Below are 17,813 nucleotides of genomic sequence, written 5' to 3'. Positions count from 1 at the left end.
TCAAGCTACTATTAGAGGTTCATTAATCCAACATCCTGTAATACTTTTTATTTTTGCAGAGCATTTGTTCACTCTTGCACATGAACAACATATTTGAAGTTGGAGTTTCCGAAAATCTAAGAGAGCATGCAAAATATTTGAATGTGGACATTGTTGAGAAGGTACTGAGCAAACTTAACTCATATGCTTATAGTTTCTCATTTGATATTCAATAAATATAATACCTACATTTATATGCTCTCTTTTGCTGCAGGCTGGTTCTTGCATTACAACCGAGCTGGCTTATGTCTATGAACTGGTTAGCCTTGTGTTGTTCAAAAATGTTATCACCTCTATGCTCCCAGCAGTTTATAATGGCTGGAATTTAAAATATTTTGTCTAGCCCCTTACTATGTTCAAGATACTTATGAAGTTTGGTGAAACATTGTTTTTTGTAAATCTGTTTTTAGTTTGAACTTATGAAGTTTGGTGAAACATTGTTTTTTGTAAATCTGTTTTTAGTTTGAACTGTTTCCTCTGAAATATAAGAATGTTGTTTCTCACTTTGTTGTCAGCAAGAAAATATACATAACTATGTCTCAACATAGGCTATTAACTACAGCTATGGATTATGACATCTTACATAATCTTGGCAGTTTCATTTTTATAATCCTTGGTGAAATTAAATGGTCCATTGAAAGACTTTCCCATTTTGTGTCATAATACCTTTTTCATCAATTATCAGATTGATATTGGTGGATTTGTGATACTTTGACAAGATCTATAGTGGGAAATGTGATACTGTACATAGGAAAGTCTTCTCCCCAAGTTTCCATTAATACATCTTGTAAAAAGGAAAGTGCAGTATCTCTCTATATTTAATGCACCCAACTTATTTTATCTGTGACAGTGTCCTTGCTGTTTGTTTTAGTCCTGGGTATTAATTGTATCTTATTAGTTCTTTTTTTTAAGCTACACTTGCAAAGCAATGCAGGAGTACCCTGCAGTGGGTTCAACTTTCCAATCAGATAAGCTAATCCATCAAACTATGGCTAACACTCCTCCACCTGGAGTAAAGTTAGGAGTTTAAGAAAAATTAAATTCTGGATAAAACAAGCATCCATCTTGTGCAATAACTAAGAGATCATTCACCTAACTTCCATCCTGTCACACTGGGTAGTAACCATACCGGAACAGAAACCTCCTGTTTTAAGATTTTTGACTCATGAAGTCCTGTTGGGGTGGTTTCCTTCTACCATCAGCACTTCTCTGTGAGTTAGTATCTAGTCTATTTAGTTTGGTTTCTTTTCCTGGAATTATCTCATCTATATACATGATGATATGCTAACATTTCCACTACAAATCTCCTTAGTTTCTTCTTGTCTTTATATTCAAGTCTGAGAGCAAACGCTTTGTTCAAAAATTGCCAGAGGTTAGGTCCATATTCTCCAGTCCACCCCTCCTAAGACCCCAGAAAGTTAGGACCAATATTGGATAATGGCCTTTTTCGTTTGAAAGGCTACTCCATAAAGGAAATTTTTTTTGATAAATGCATAAAGGAAAAAAGTTTTCTGATTAGCTCTGTCCTTGCTGGTACCAAGTTTCCTTTTTATTAAGCTATCATCTATAATATTCCACCAATGTTTTGAGTCAATGAGTTGTCATTGACCCTCAAAATTCCATGATTTTTTTAAAGTATTGCTAACATGATAGTTTTTGTCTATAATAGAATCCTAAAATCACAAGAGGATGAAATGTGAACGTGGTTTGTCTACAAAACAGGGCATTATGGGGTGTTATGTCTTCTGTTGTTATTTAAGGTCTCTGTGGTGGCCAATCCAGTGATTCTAGCGTTTGTTTTTTTTAATGGACTTCTTTTTATTATTGAAATGATATGTGGTTGAAAGTGGCATTTCACTTAGCTGTTATCTATGCCCAGTTTATCAATTAAGTATCTTTGAATGCCTAAACTGTTGTTCTTTCAAACTTTGAAAGTTATGTTTTTTTTTTTTTTGATTAGTGAAACTTGTTATTTGTAGGTAATGGGAGTTATTGATGTTAATAGAACTAAGGAAAAAGGGTATGCAACAATGGTGAAAGAGGGATTTTGTGATGAGGTTAGACTTCCTATTAGTGGTTTGTTTCATCTATTTAGATTTTAGTCTTTCTCCATTAGTTTCTATATTTATGTTATGCATCTGGATACCTCCTTTCTCAAATTTTCTTCTGTCTGTCATTTGAGCATTTTATTATTTATTGCCCATTTTTGTTCTTTACCCAATGGATAGAATGTGAATTACCTCTTTCTTTTTATGGTATAAAGATGGGGAGCTTTTCACCCTTCTATTTTATCCTTGGATCATATTATATCTATGAGCTGTATCTATTAATATTTTCATTTTTTCCCATATGGTTCTTTCTCAGTTTTTATTGTACAGAATCATCAGTATGAATGGCTTGTTTCCATTTTAAATTATCTGCTTAAATTGTGATGTTCAAGTGTGGGAAGAAGCATGGTTATATTGCTTCTTAGATCTGGTGTTTATATCATGTATTAACACCCAGTATTATTTGTATGAATATTAAGATTCTTTTGCATGCTTGTTGTCTACATAAATACGTATAGCTAACTAGTTGTTTGCGTATGCATGCACATACACATATGATGCTACTATTATCCCTTGATAGAGAACAATGGTGGAACAGAATTTGTGTAGCCAACCCCAAATAGTTGGGATTAAGGCTGACTTGAGTATAGAAGTGTTCGGTTAAATGATCATGGGGTTTATTCATGTAGCCTACTTTTGCTAGCAGAATTGCACATTTTATGGCCTACTCTAAAAGAAGCATACTTTTTTCTTTTGACATCTAGTTGGATGAGTTGAGAAAGATATATGAAGAATTACCAGAGTTTCTAGAAGAGGTACTTGCTTTGTGTTTTCATACATCAAAATTGAACAATTGAATGAAATGAAATTTATAAGTTTATGTAAGATTATATCAATCCCTTGCAGGTTTCTTCACTTGAAATTGCACGACTACCTCATTTATCTGGAGATAAGCTTGCTCCTTGTATAATTTATATACACCAAATAGGTTTGTCTACATTCTTTAACCAATTCTATGCCTACAATGTTTGGGAGATGTTGCAATTTAAATGTAGGTGAAGTACACTACTTATTGGAATGTCTAGTGCTTTATAGTTTGCAGGACTCTAGTTTATTTTTAACACAATAATAAAATGGCCATATTTAGTAAACACCCACAGGGATTGAATACAAATTGAACCTTATTAGTCGAAATCTCTTAATCATGATGCTTGGATCTAGGACATCTAAAGGTGGCAAAAGGATATGTAACATGGTTAAAATGTTATTACATTATGCTACCCACTACGGTCAAAGTCATAATAACTCTAAAAATTTCCAAGAAAACAAGGTATGGAAATGTTAAACTAAGGATAATCTGGGCAAGAGAGGCTTGAGAATTTCCTCTCCAGAACACCTCTTGTGCCAATAAGATTTAGCAGTGGTAGACCACCTATTTATCCATTGTAATTTCACTCTTAATATCTGGGATTTTTCCTTGAGTTTTTTAATCTGAGTTGTTTTCGTTATACCACCTATGATACACTTTCTGGGTGGCATCTCAGAGGACTAAACAGAAAGGGGGGTTTGGTTTTGAAGATCCATACTTCATGCAATTTTCTGGACTATATGGAAGGAGAGAAATAACAGAATATTTGAGAATAAAGTAGGCTTAGATTGAGGATGTTGTTTGGGAGGCTGCAGCAACTGTTCTCTTGTGGGTAGGGGTGTTGAAGGAATTGAGGGATACCCCCATATTTGATTCAGTCTAGGGAAACTCACCTTTGATCTTATTGGCTTTTTTGTATGCATTTGAAGGGGGTTTTCTTTTTCTGATTTTGTACAATCTCCTACCGTGTAGAGATTTTGTTGTTGAATCTCTATGTACTTAAGTGTTTCCTTGTTTAATGGTTCTAGATTACATTCACAAATTTATGTTCTAGTTCTATTAACTTTCTCACTTTATTTGTCATTCATAGGATATTTGATGTGCATTTTTGAAGATAAACTTGATGAAGGCACACTTGAGAAGCTTCGGGATTTTGAATTTGCAGTAAGTGCCAAATAGTTTGTTCTACTTGAATCAAGACAAACCATTCAGTACTTAGCATATATTTGCTTTTTTACATGAATTGCAAATATCAAACTAGTTTGCAGATGGGGATGGAGAAGTGAAGAAATTCTTTTATCACACTTCCAAGACACGGGAGTTGGACAACCTTCTAGGAGATGTTTATCATAAAATTCTAGGTATGTGTGTTAAATCATTCTTCATAGTATGCTGCTCCTGATAAGAATGCTGAAAATATCGCTTGTAAAAGTGAAAAAGAAGGGGAAAATTCTAAAAATTATCATCATCATCATCATCTAAGCCTTGTCCCAACACCCAACTATATGGGGTTGGCTACTGTTAAAGTATATCTTGTAAAAAGGGTAGAAATTAGAATAGTCCTTTTTGTCTTCTTTAATTTGTTGACAGGGGCATATATGTAATTTCTCCTTTTCTCTTATAAGTAATTAAAAGATAGGTCGAGTGGTTGAGAGCTCAATGGACTCTCACCGTTTGAACCCTTTTTTCCTTCCCTCCATTTTCTCTTCTTCTTTCTCTTCTCTATCTCCCTAACCAAAGCATATTTCTTTCTTCTTTTTCTTGTTTTCTCTATTAATCTAAGAGGTTTAAGTGAAAACACAGCTACATGAATCCTATTTTGCCATTCTGTTCTCTTTAGTGTCATTGGCATTGTTAATTATGAGCACTTAAATCATTTCTTGCCACTTCAACCCATGTCCTTTTTGGTATACCCCTAGCCCTTCTGGCCCCTTCAACTTGCAACAGATCACTTCTTCTTATGGGTGCAACGGAAAAAGATTCTAAAGATACTGGTGGAAAATATCTCTTAATTCTAGGAGTTCTATTTCTGATGTTTCTTAGGAAATCTAAGAGGAAGTATAATTTGTGACATACATATAGACTTGGTTAACTATATTTGTATTATTAAAATCATTTATATTTAGAACTTGTCATCTTAAAACTCAAGAATATATTGGTAAAGTAACTAAAGTAGAAGCATATTATCTATAAGAGAAATTAATTGCTAATTTAATTGAAATATCCTCTAACTTAATTCTTCTCCTAACTGAGTTCTTTAATACAGATATGGAGAGAGCAATCACAAGGGATTTGGTGTCCCATATTCTTTTATTCTCACTACATCTTATCAAGGCAGTAAATTTTACAGCTGAACTTGACTGGTAAGAGGCATTATTACAGATTTGGAATATTTAATTACTTCTGATTCTCTTGCAGTATTTTTGTTTCTAACTATTATGTATTCCATTGTTACATTAGTCTGTTGTCTCTGGCATTGGTTGCTCGTCAGAACAATTATGTGAGGCCTATTTTGACCACAGAAAACTTGCTTGACATACAAAATGGAAGGTTAGAGGTGTTTAACAATTCAGAATACATAAATACATACATATGTACCTGCATACATATATACATAGGCAGTGTTTGGCAAGTCTTTCTGTGCGGTCTTCTGGGCTTCGGCAAGCTCGGACCAAAAATTGGTCTTTTTCCATTTGGTAACCAAAATCTGGAAAGACCAGAAGATGTGTGTGCGGAAAGATCTGAAAAGACCGAAAATGCCAAATTTTGGGAAGCGTCAAATGAAGCTTTCCGGTATTTCTGTGTGATAGCCTCTAAACACATTTTTAAAATCCCGGTAGACTGAGCCGTGTGCCAAACAGTCTTTGTCTTTAACGACAAGACCCTAAAAGCTCAATACGTCTTTTGGCCATCTGGGCTGCTGGAAGATCTTTCTCAAAAACTTGCCAAACGGCACCATAATCAGACATATATAGAATATTATGTTTAGACGTTTAACTTCTTACTTCTTTGACACCACTCTATGATATGATAGTAACAAGTGGGTCATATGGGCACCAGGCATGTTTTGCAGGAAATGACAGTAGACACATTTATTCCAAATGATACAAAGATACTTGATGATGGTAATTGATGTTTTATCTGTTAATGCATGATTATTTTTATTGCTAAAATTTGTAATTGTTTTGTGTCAGGGAGGATCAACATCATCACTGGTCCTAACTATTCAGGGAAAAGTATCTACATAAAACAGGTAATAAGTAACATTCTTTCTTCCATTGTCATGTAGTTTAGTACCATTTTAATGTATAAGTATAATTACTCTACATGGGTGTTTCTCTGGATCTCCATATCAGACTACTAAGTTGCAATGCTTTCAAGAAGTTATAACCTTGTTTGTAAGCATTTAGCGTAACCATTGTTTTTTTCTTTTGATTTTTTTCTTTAACTGCTACAAAAATAAAATTTCTTGTGCATTCTTACCATGTGTAAAAGACCTTTTAATGTGTTACGGTATCTCTCATTGTATAAAGTACAGTATCTATAGGACATTGGACATACTCCAGGTCATTTATGGGATAGCAATATATGTTTAATATTTATTTATGAAGTTGGAAACTTTAACCAACTTTTTTGAGTTAAAAACATTATATTTCGGTCATTTCATGTTAAATACATTAATACATTGATAGAAGAATTTTTTAAAATAAAAGCAGTTATTGTCATAACTGAGAAGGCATATCCTTTCTTTGGTTAACTCATGGATGCTGTCAGATAAGAGTTCCTCTGGGATTATCTATGGTGGCCTTGGTAGAAATCTTAGGGAATTCCTAAAATCCTCCCCCTTGCTCTTCAACCCACTCTCTCCTTAGCCATAATACCTTCTACTACTTTCTTCTTGTAATTTGAGAAATACTGGAGAAGGCTGGAACTTGGGGGGGGGGGGGGTATCTTGAGAGCTGATGGATTTCTGATTTGGGCTTTTAGTGGTCCTGTCACTGCAAGGTCCGCAACGGATGCATCTGAAGCTGAAGTTCAAGCCCTTATAGAGGGTCTCAGATTTGGTAAAGACCTTGTCTCTGGCTCCTTGCTTGTGGAGGGTACTCTGATTGTGGTTGACTGGGCAATCAATTTTGGAACAGCTCCATGGAGGCTGTCTCATTTCCTGCATGAAATTCATGATCTTTCAGTTTCCCTTGGCTGATGCTTTAGATGGATTCCAAGAAATCTGAACCAAATAGCTAATTTCTTAGCTAAATTGGGTCCGGAGAGAATTTTTTGTCTAGTGCTAACAGCTTAAATGTCTTGAGTGGGCTTTTTTTTGTGTGTGTATCAAAGCCCTCCTTTGTTGTATATCCTCTTTGTATTTCTCTTATTCTTTTGAATATAATAGTTACCTTTTATCAGGAATAAGAAGAATTAATACATTGAAGGAAATGTTTCAGGTAGCTTTGATTATTTTCCTTTCTCACATTGGAAGTTTTGTTCCAGCAGAAGCTGCTACAGTGGGTTTGACTGATAGGTTAGTGACTTGCATATTTGCCCAGATTGTTCATATATGACATTCATTAAAAGAGTAGTTACATGACTAATCAAAATTTCCTTAAAATAGGATATTTTGTGCAATGGGAAGCAAGCTCATGACTGCTGAGCAATCAACATTTATGATTGATCTACATCAAGTGGGAATAATGCTTAGGTATTTGCTAAAGAGGCTGAATATCTTATATTGTTCACTACCTTATAAAATGCTCTTGTGATCTCAAATACTACAAATCCACAATCCATGGTGTTTGAACTGTGCATCTGTACACAATCTCCACTTTGATTATTAAATCTGCATGTTCAACATTGAGGATGTTTGGATCCCAGTGAAAAGCTACAACGGAATTTTAGTAAGTTTGTAGTTGGTTGATGTTTCCTCTGCCAAAACTGCCGTCACACCTAAACCAATTCCCACTTTTGTTTATCATAATATATTGATGGTTAAAGTTACTTATAGGCAGGCAACATCACTGTCATTGTGTTTATTGGATGAATTTGGTAAAGGAACACTTACAGAAGGTTTGACACTCAAACACTAGCAGTTTTCTGTTTCTTGGCTTGTCAGACTATCTTTCACTTTTTTTAACCATATTTTAATTTCTATACTTGGTGATCCGTTTCATTGTTTATTTCAGATGGCATCGGCCTCCTCAGTGGAACTATTAATCATTTTGCTACTTGTAATAGCCCTCCAAAGGTTTGGTTTGAGTAATTACATGGTAATTAATGTTATGCAATAACTGATGGTTTGTAGATGGGGAGTCCGTTTTCTAGCCACTTCACATACCAAAGAAACTTATTTTTAAAGAATTCTTTAACTACCCTCAAGTTTGCAGTTTTTTTTTTCTTTTGCCATTCTATTTCATTGAGAAAAATGATAAAATTTCTCAAATGTAATATTTAGATAAATGATATACCTATTAATTTGTCAACTATCTGCAGCAGATATACCTAAGTCTCATCTATTATGGGAAAGCAATGTGATGTATTACAATAATACAACCTTCTAGAATAATGTTTCCTTTTCATCTGGGTGTTCTTTGTGGTCTTAAAACCTACATGTAAATCTGATATATCAGTGTGAGAAACTTGTCATATGGAGTCTATTCAACTGATTTGTAGGTTCTTGTCTGCACACACTTGACTGAGATATTTAGTGAGAGTTGTTTGCTGAAGGTTTGCTTCATTTTAATATCTATTACATCCACTGTTCAAAAATCTTCTGTAATATATATTGAGAAACTGACTAGTTTATGAATTGACTTTTGCAGACTGAAAATGTCAAGGTCTATACAATGAGTGTCCTGAGACCTGATGCCAACTGTTCAGATGTTGAAGACATTGTATTCCTATATCGGTACTTGCACAGTGCCTCTTAGATTTATTAACAATGAGAGATCAATGATACCCATTATTTGGATCACTGGGAGTTCTATGGTTAACCTAGAACTACATTGAGGGAGTTGGTTACACTAGCCAATGAGCCTCACCAGGGAATGCAAAAAAATGATGTGATTGTGTGACTGACCATTTGATGTTTCCTGTGCAAATGATCATTAAGCAAGCTGATAAGTCAGTTTTACTGAATGCCATAACATATGACTAAAATATCCTAGAGCCTTAAATAATGTAATTCAAGTATGCTTATTCCTCCTTTTTCTTTTAATGAATTTTTCTTTTACTATGAAAAATAATGTAATTCAGTGATTAAATGTTCTGCCAACTTCAGATAAGTAATCCTAGGTGGGATAGGTTGGATACCAAGTAACTCCCTTGTTTGAAGGAGGAAGGATTAGCTGAATTTGATAGCTGTTTTACTGGCTGTGGGATCAATCATTTTGCCCCACACCAGCCATAAAGTGCATATGACCCAATGGCCCACAATTACTCAATATCTCACTTGCATTTATGGCTGATGTGGAGAAAAATTATTGGTCTCATAGCCAGTAAAACAGCTATCAATTCAACTAATTCACTCTCCTTAAGAACTATACTTCTGGTAGAATGTCATTTATATTTCTATACTCATGGAATCTTATTGGATGGGACCTCAGTACCTCAATATTCTTGTCATGCAGGCTTGTTCCTGGACATGCACTTCTGAGCTATGGTGGGTCTATATTATCAGTCAATTGGGCTTAATATCCCAATTTAAATTTACAATTGAGTTAACGTAATTTGATTACTTCTTGCAGGTTTGCACTGTGCCCTACTTGCTGGTGCGTCTCAAATTCAAATAGAGTTAATAATTCATGATTATATTTCTTTGACCTTGTTAACTGTGGTATATCTTGTAACAGTTGATAAATTCTTTGTTTTCATGCCGTAATTTCTATGCACGTAAGGTTTCATTCAAGTTTCTTGTTTGATGACATTTTCTATGCACGTAAGGTTTCATGCCGTAAGGTTTCATTCAAGTTTCGATATGTTTTATCTAATTATAAAAGTATGAATTTCAAGAGCATAATAAATGGATGGAAAGCAAGTATGATATAATCCACCCTGAAATCCGGTCCAACATCTCAGGATTGATCTTAGAACCTGGTATATCGAATCAAACACAGATTTGACCCCACCTGATCCAATTAAGACTCGAGCTGATTAAATTTAATATTTTTATATTTATTAAATTTTACTATATGTATAAATTAAAAAGTAATTATTTAAAAAAAATTGATATTTCTTTATTTTAAACACAACAAGGCAGATTCAGATGAAATCCAAATCCGATCCGAAACTGATATTGTCAGACTTGGATTTTAGGTTCCAATAATTGGATCAGATTCGGATGTGGCTGGATCCAATCCAAATATGAATCGGTTACAGCCCTACATCAAACTGCTGAACCAGGAACTGAGAATTTAATGCCAATAGTTCAATATGTGGTTCAGTTTTTGAAACTTGGGATGGTAGCCACTGCTCAAAAGTTGCTGTTGGTTCGGCTGGTTTAGTGTTTATGTTAGTCATATTTGTGTCTTAAGTCCTTAGTTGTTGGGCCTAAACTTGTTTTAATGTTTTATTTGTCTAGGTGTCCCATCACTAATCAGGGGCATTCTAGTCCATTCATGTAACATTATTTTGTAAACATCTATATAAGATTGTAGGGCTGGCTGAAGTGAGTAAGCCGCCATTATCAAATCTTCTTCTCTTCTTCTTCTTCTTCTTCTTCTTCTTCTTCTTCTTCTTCTTCTTCTTCTTCGGCTGCTGTGTTCCAGCAAACATGGTATCAAAGCACTAATCCGTCTGTCTGGTTACAGCCGCCACTTTTCTGCTCTTCTCTATTCCTTTTTTTTTCCTCTCTCTCTCCTATCTTGGCCACTGTGAAGAAACCCTAGGGCTGACCGTAGAACACAGCAAGGTCTGTATCTAGGGTTTCCCTTGGTTGTAGGGCCCAAGGGGAGTTTGTTCTAGAAGTTGATGTCCTACTAGACACCTTGCAGCAGGTAGTAGCCATTCGGCTGTAAGAGAGATCTGTGTGGAACAGATCTAGGTGGAAGGGCTGACTTCGACAGTCCAAGTACAGATCGTAAGGTCGTAAGGGTGATCACAGTCTTCAGCAGCAGAAGTCAAATCCCAGCCTAGTCCAGAAGAGTTCAGCACAGTACAGAGGTGGATTGTTCTTGGTTTCAGACCTGTTACGAGGGGTTCTCAGACTTGTAACAGCCTCGGTATGTCTGAAATAGTGTTCTTTGTACTGAGTTTTCAATTGTGATCACTGTAAGAGGAAGGAGATGTCTTCAATATTGGGAGAAGTGTCTTCTAGGGATAATAGAACTGGTGGGAGGTCTCCTAATCTGGAAAATCCAAATCTGCACAGCTTGCAGATCACCAGTGTATTGTTGGATGAATATAACTTCAGAGAATGGTCTGTTTCAGCCATGCTCTTTATTACTTCCCGGGAACTTACGGGTTATTTTGATGGACAGAAGAAGGAACCTGAAGTGGGTAGTGTGGAGTACGCAGTACGGCGTAAGGAAAATGCTACTGTTATGTCCTGGCTGCTTGCTTTGATGACTCTAAGAGTGTCCAGGACTGTTCAACACTTTCCCACTGCTGCTAAGATTTGGGAGAAAGTGTCTAAAACTTATGGATAGAGAAAGAACAATGCCAGAATTTATAAGCTAAACCAAGACATTGCTACATTGAGACAAGGAGATATGACAGTTGCAACGTATTTTGCAACCCTAGAAGGACTATGGGAAGAACTTGATCATCATCTTATTCTCGATTGGGAGAATGCAAAAGACAAGGAGAGGCATGATAAACAAATTGAAGAGGGTAGAGCCTTTATGTTCTTCGCTGGTTTAGACCCAATGTATGAGAGCATAAGGTCTGAAATTTTGGGAAGGGATGAAATGCCAGATTTACACCATGTCTATTATCTAGTAAGGAATGAAGAGGTTAGGAGGAAAGAGATGCAAGTTGACACTCAAATACAGCCAGTTGAACAGCCTGTTGAACATTCAGCCCTGATTTCTTCAAACCAAAAGGGGAGCAAGCATTCAGACAAGAGGCATCTTAAGTGCACTCATTGTGGAGGTGAAAGGCATGTAAAAGAGACTTGTTGGGTTCTTTATCCTCATCTGAAACCACCTACGTTAAGGAAAGACAAGAAGCCCCAGAAGAATCAAACAGCAAGTGGGAACCTTGTTACTAGTCACAGTGGTGATAGCTCGAAGAACACATCTACAGTTGCATCTTCTCCCATGGGACAAATTGCTAATTCCTCCACATCTAGGTCCTTGGATTTCACTGCTGATGAGGTAGAGGTCCTTAGCTGGGCCTTAACCCGTCTAAGGACTAATTCCCTTGCTTCCACCTCTCTTGCCAGATCAGGTATTGTCTCTGCTTATAGTGCAACTAGTTCTATAGACTCTACTTCTTGGATTATTGATTCCGGTGCAACTGACCACATGACACACATGTCCTCTTTATTTTCTTCTTACCAATTGATGTCTGGCCAAGATAAGATGAGAGTTGTTGATGGTTATCTCTCCACCATCTCTGGGAAGGGGGGGGGGGGGTTGACCTAAGCAAGGACCTCTCTCTTAAATCTGTTCTACATGTTCCCAATCTTACTTCCAATCTCTTATCTGTTTCGAAGCTTACCAAGAATTTAAACTGTAGCATAATTTTCTTTCCTACTCGTTGTGTCTTTTAGGACAGATTGACGAAGAGAACGATTGGGAGCGGTCATGAGTGTGGAGATCTCTACTATTTTGATGCAGACATCAGTTCGGCCTTACAATCAACTACTGCCAGTAGTTAGAATAATGAGGAGTCAATAGCTAGGTTACACTTGTGGCATGCTAGGCTAGGTCATTTACCTTTTTCATCATTGCAAGGGTTGTTTCTTGAATTATTCAAGGGTATTTCAAGTCAAAATTTAATTTGTGAAGTGTGTCAGTTGTCAAAACAATGTAGAACTCTTTATCCAATTTCTAGTAATGAAATTCAAGCTCCTTTTGATTTGGTCCATTCTGATGTTTGGGGCCCTTCACCTCTTGTTTCCGTAGATGGCTTTCGTTACTTTATCAGTTTTATTGATCATTACTCACGATGCACATGGATCTACTTGTTAAAAGGACATGATGAAGTGCCACGGATAACCATGGCATATTGTAAAATGATTGAAACTCAGTTTGACAAGAAGGTTAAGCAATTCCGTTCAGACAATGCTGCTGAATATTTTGAAAGATCCTTGAACCTGTTCATGGAGGATGCTGGCATGCTACACTAGTCATCTTGTGCTAGTACCCCTCAACAGAATGGGGTTGCTGAGAACAAAAATAGACACTTATTGGAGACCGCTCGAGCTTTACTATTTCAGCACAAGGTTCCCAAGCACTATTGGTCTCAAGCAGTCCTTACCGCATCATATTTGATAAATCGGATGCCATCCAAGGTGTTGGGTATGAAAACTCCTTTCTCTGTCCTTTGTCCTAATCTTCCAAACTTTCCTCTTCCACCTAGAGTCTTTGGTTGTGTATGTTTTATACATGTAAAGGATCCAAAGAAGACCAAGTTGGATCCTAGGGCTATGAAAGGAATCTTTCTATGGTACTTTTCTACATAGAAGGGTTACAAGTGTTATGATCCCGTCACCAAGAAGAAATACGTCACAAAGGACGTGGTATTTTTTGAGTCTCAATCCTATTTTCATTCTTCCCAGAATCCTCTTCAGGAGGAGACTAGTGGGATGGAAGAGGATTCTTCTTCCCCCTCCTTTTTTGTGCCTCTTTCGGCCTCGGTCCTTCCATCTTCTCCTCCTGATCCTCCTAGTTGTAGCATCCTGGGTGAACCTAGTGAGGCTCCCATTGCACCTGTTACCACTCTTGATGCTGCAGATGTAACTGAGGACACCAGTAGGCAACAAAAAGATATAAGAATCACCTACAACAAAAGGAAAAAGGACCCTCTAACTCATGGCAGCAATCAATCAGACTCGGATCAATCTGTCTCAGCAACTCCAGGTAATCTTATCACTCATACTTCTGATTTGAATCTCCCTATTGCTCTTCGTAAGTCTACCCGTTCTTGTACTATCCGACACCCCATTGCTGAATTTGTTTCTTACTCACGTTTATCTCCTCGTTATTATTCCTTTGTGTCTGCTCTCTCCTTCGTGCATGTCCCTACTAGGTACTCAGAGGCAGTGTCTGACCCAAGATGGAGAGAGGCTATGAATGAAGAAATGAAAGCCTTAATGAAAGCAAGGACTTGGGAATTAGTGGATCTACCAGAAGGGAAGTGCACTGTGGGATGCAAGTGGGTGTTCACTGTAAAGCATAGGGAGGATATGGGTCCATTGAAAGATACAAGGCCAGACTTGTGGAAAAGGGGTTTACTCAAAAGGAAGGGATTGACTACAAAGAGACCTTTGCTCCAGTCGCGAAGCTCAACACAATCCGGGTTTTATTGTCATTAGCTACAAAGTTCTCATGGGAGCTACATCAGTTGGATGTGAAGAATGCTTTCCTAAATGGCGATCTACGTGAAGAGGTATTCATTCATGGATCCTCCACCAGGTTATGGATTTGATGGGAAAGTGTGTAAACTGAGGAAAGCATTATATGGTCTTAAGCAGTCTCCTCGGGCTTGGTTTGAGAAGCTTTGTGGGGCCATGAAGAGAGTGGGATACACTCAAAGTGGTGCAGATCATACCTTGTTCATAAGGAAACAGAATAGCAGACTTACGGCACTCATCGTCTATGTGGATGATATGGTGATTACAGGGGATGATTTGGAAGAGATAAAAAGATTAAAGGAGTTCTTGGCTTCTGAGTTTGAGATCAAAGACTTGGGCCATCTGAGATATTTCCTTGGAATTGAAGTTGCTAGGTCACAAGAGGGCATCTATATATGTCAACGGAAGTATGTCCTTGATCTTCTAGAGGAGATAGGTATGGTGGGGTGTAGACCAGCAGATACTCCAATAGAACAGAACCATGGTCTATAGGAATCAGTAGGAGAGGACTACCTTGATAAAGAGAGATACCAAAAACTGGTAGGGAAGTTGATATATTTGTCTCTCACTCGACCAGATATTGCTTATGTTGTACATGTTGTCAGCCAGTTCATGCACTCTCCAAAGCATCCTCATATGAGAGCAGCGGAAAGGATTCTTAGGTACTTGAAGACTTGCCCAGGAAAAGGAATTCTGTTCAAAAAACACAATAAAATTGAAATTGAAACGTATACTGATGCAGATTGGGCTGGTTCTGTTGGAGACAGGAAGTCTACTTCTGGGTATTGCATGTTTGTTGGAGGGAATCTGGTTACATGGCGAAGTAAAAAGCAGAATGTGGTTGCTAGATCAAGTGCAAAGGCTGAATATCGAGCTATGGCTCATGGTGTTGCTGAACTACTGTGGCTTAGGACCCTTCTTGGTGAACTCGGGATAAAGGTCGAGTGTCCTCTCAGGCTGTACTGTGGCAACAAGGCTGCCATCAACATTGCAAATAACCCAGTGCAACATGATAGGACGAAGCGCATTGAGATTGGCCGACACTTAGTTAGAGAAAGAATAGTCTCAGGGGAACTCTGCATTCCTTATACTCCCGAGGTGCAGATTGCAGATGTGCTAACAAAAGGACTAGCTTCAACAAAATTCTTAGACTTACTTGGCAAGCTAAACATGACTGACATCCATGCTTAGCTTGAGGGGGAGTGTTGGTTCGGCTGGTTTAGTGTTTATGTTAGTCATATTTGTGTCTTAAGTCCTTAGTTGTTGGGCCTAAACTTGTTTTAGTGTTTTATTTGTCTAGGTGTCCCATCACTAATCAGGGGCATTCCAGTCCATTCATGTAATATTATTTTGTAAACATCTATATAAGATTGTAGGGCTGGCTGAAGTGAGTAAGCCGCCATTCTCAAATCTTCTTCTCTTCTTCTTCTTCTTCGGCTGCTGTGTTCCAGCAAACAGTTGCAACCCCCGAGTGTGCAGTACATGGTATTGAAGTTGTAATTATAAGGCTCTAGCCATTTTGTTCCTGGTCTCTCCCTAGCTCTGTATGTTGACAAAGGTAGCTAACTAAGCCAGAATGTAGTAGATTTTAATCATACAGAAGCAAATCGAACCTCAAATAAGTATTTTCTTGAATAGTGGGTACTATTCATGTCACTTTAGCAGTGCTAAGAGAAGCAAATATAGAGACAACTAAGAATAGAAATTTCAGAAGTCATGATTTAAAAAACTTTTTTGTTAAATTTCATAACACTCCAATTACTCAATAAGCCATTTCCAAAAATGGACTACTTGAGATCTCTTAAGTTGTCTATATAGGTTGAACTCTATCATACTTCTATTAGGGCTGGAATAAGACTCAACAATAATCTGTAATCTAAGATGTACTTTCACAGCAAGTTTAACTCTACTTTAGACTCCTAGTTACACAAAATCAGAAACAAAGTAATAAGCAATTAGTAAACTCCAAAAATAATTTAGAAATCTATTTCTAAATAAACTACAATTCTAAATTAGAAATACAAACAACTCAAGCTCAAACAGCAAATATTAAACCAAGTACCAACTACTAAAAGACTGTTAGTAGTAACACTCCATAAACACCAAAAACTATTTTCTTGAAGATCTGAGCAATTCTTTGGTAGCTTCAAAACTCTCTACAACAATGCCCTACATTGGTTGCTAGGTAGTTCCAAAAATATAATTGCAGTTTCCAGTCTGATCAGTCTTGTAAAATACTGAGGGACAAATATATGAACCCTGAAGTTACATGGGCTATTTTCTGAACATAAAGGTCTATCTATATTATAGACTGAAAGCTCCTGTACCAGTATGGAGGACTGGAGGATCGATTATCATCACATCATTCATGCAGGTTTGCCAGAGGATGTTATCAAGAGAGCAGTCTTTGTGTTGGAGGCCTCTGGGGCTAACAAGAACATTGAACGACTATGCAGCGAGAAAATAGCAGCTAGAGATCAGCAATACAAGGTGATGCCCTTTGATATTAAAATTCAACCATAATGTATCACTCCTCTATTTTCTTTTTTATGGAACTTTAGACTAGTTCTCTAAACTGGATGCAGGATGCGGTGGATAAATTGTTGGCCTTTGATGCTCTTAAGGGTGATCTCAACCTCTTCTTCCAAGATATATTTCCTTCTGAAACCTAAAAGCACCAAGGTTATTTTTTGCTTTTCCTATTTTGTTATAGCATGCATGGAAATGGCATCATCAAAATTCTATGCATGAACAGCTTGGCCTTTTCACTTCATTTTATCCTAGCTGGGATTCAGTTTACTACATTGGTCTGTAAGGTTGGTGAACTGTTGGAACTGTACTAGGTTCACCAAAATGGATACATAGAACTTACGACTTAAATGAGAGCTACTGCCCTCCTGGCTCAGCTTTTGAGTCTGAAAATTTTATTGAGGATCCTCCAGACACTTGACAGATTAACTTTAGGCAAAAGGAGTTAAGGTGTAGATTCAATTGGCCTAACCCGGGCCTGACCCAACTCAACCAAAGATTTTGCATAGGTTGGGCTTGAGTTTTCAAACTTCAAGCGGGACTTATGCCAAAAAACTGAAGTCTAACCTCAATTTAGGTTGAGCTTGGGTTGAGGGCACGGGTAGCCTGAGCCCGATTTGATCAATTTGAACCCACCCAACATTTTGTGATACATATATCTACATATTATCAATATATTCTACCTAGAAATTGGGCCACAAAGCTCAACACATCCAATCCTAAGCCCAACCCAAGATGTTGGGTTAAAGTTCAGGTTAAGGCTAGGTTGGTAAGAGAAAAATTATTGGTAATTTTCAATAATTACTGATAATTTACT

General features: G+C 37.1%; 1 protein-coding gene across 15 annotated transcripts in view; it reads left to right on the top strand.

Moving 5' to 3' along the window:
* MSH5 (MUTS-homolog 5) overlaps positions 1 to 17,394 on the top strand; it is a 37,862-nt gene extending 20,468 nt beyond the window's left edge. For 5 of the 15 annotated variants that reach the window (XM_019196129.2, XM_019196128.2, XM_088894596.1 and 2 more), the window contains 21 exons: positions 60 to 161; positions 254 to 298; positions 2,019 to 2,096; positions 2,852 to 2,902; positions 2,994 to 3,075; positions 4,046 to 4,119; positions 4,217 to 4,316; positions 5,222 to 5,318; positions 5,416 to 5,505; positions 6,016 to 6,080; positions 6,150 to 6,208; positions 7,401 to 7,477; positions 7,568 to 7,654; positions 7,962 to 8,019; positions 8,136 to 8,219; positions 8,623 to 8,676; positions 8,772 to 8,857; positions 9,579 to 9,610; positions 9,696 to 9,719; positions 16,842 to 16,957; positions 17,053 to 17,394. In XM_019196129.2, the coding sequence (XP_019051674.1) occupies positions 60 to 161; positions 254 to 298; positions 2,019 to 2,096; positions 2,852 to 2,902; positions 2,994 to 3,075; positions 4,046 to 4,119; positions 4,217 to 4,316; positions 5,222 to 5,318; positions 5,416 to 5,505; positions 6,016 to 6,080; positions 6,150 to 6,208; positions 7,401 to 7,477; positions 7,568 to 7,654; positions 7,962 to 8,019; positions 8,136 to 8,219; positions 8,623 to 8,676; positions 8,772 to 8,857; positions 9,579 to 9,610; positions 9,696 to 9,719; positions 16,842 to 16,957; positions 17,053 to 17,139 (1,548 nt within the window). In that variant the 3' untranslated portion in view covers positions 17,140 to 17,394. Of the gene's footprint in view, positions 1 to 59; positions 162 to 253; positions 299 to 2,018; positions 2,097 to 2,851; positions 2,903 to 2,993; positions 3,076 to 4,045; positions 4,120 to 4,216; positions 4,317 to 5,221; positions 5,319 to 5,415; positions 5,506 to 6,015; positions 6,081 to 6,149; positions 6,209 to 7,400; positions 7,478 to 7,567; positions 7,655 to 7,957; positions 8,020 to 8,135; positions 8,220 to 8,622; positions 8,677 to 8,771; positions 8,858 to 9,578; positions 9,611 to 9,695; positions 9,720 to 16,777; positions 16,958 to 17,052 lie in introns of those variants that run through there. The other 10 variants (XM_010246190.3, XM_019196131.2, XM_019196130.2 and 7 more) reach the window with 10 other exon arrangements.
* Positions 17,395 to 17,813: the final 419 nt, after the last annotated feature.

Source organism: Nelumbo nucifera, chromosome 1, assembly GCF_055504915.1.
Source record: "Nelumbo nucifera cultivar China Antique chromosome 1, China Antique-T2T, whole genome shotgun sequence".
Lineage (NCBI taxonomy): Eukaryota > Viridiplantae > Streptophyta > Magnoliopsida > Proteales > Nelumbonaceae > Nelumbo > Nelumbo nucifera.
Note: the sequence above shows the minus strand (reverse complement) of the source record. Positions and strands in the feature narration are given on the sequence as shown.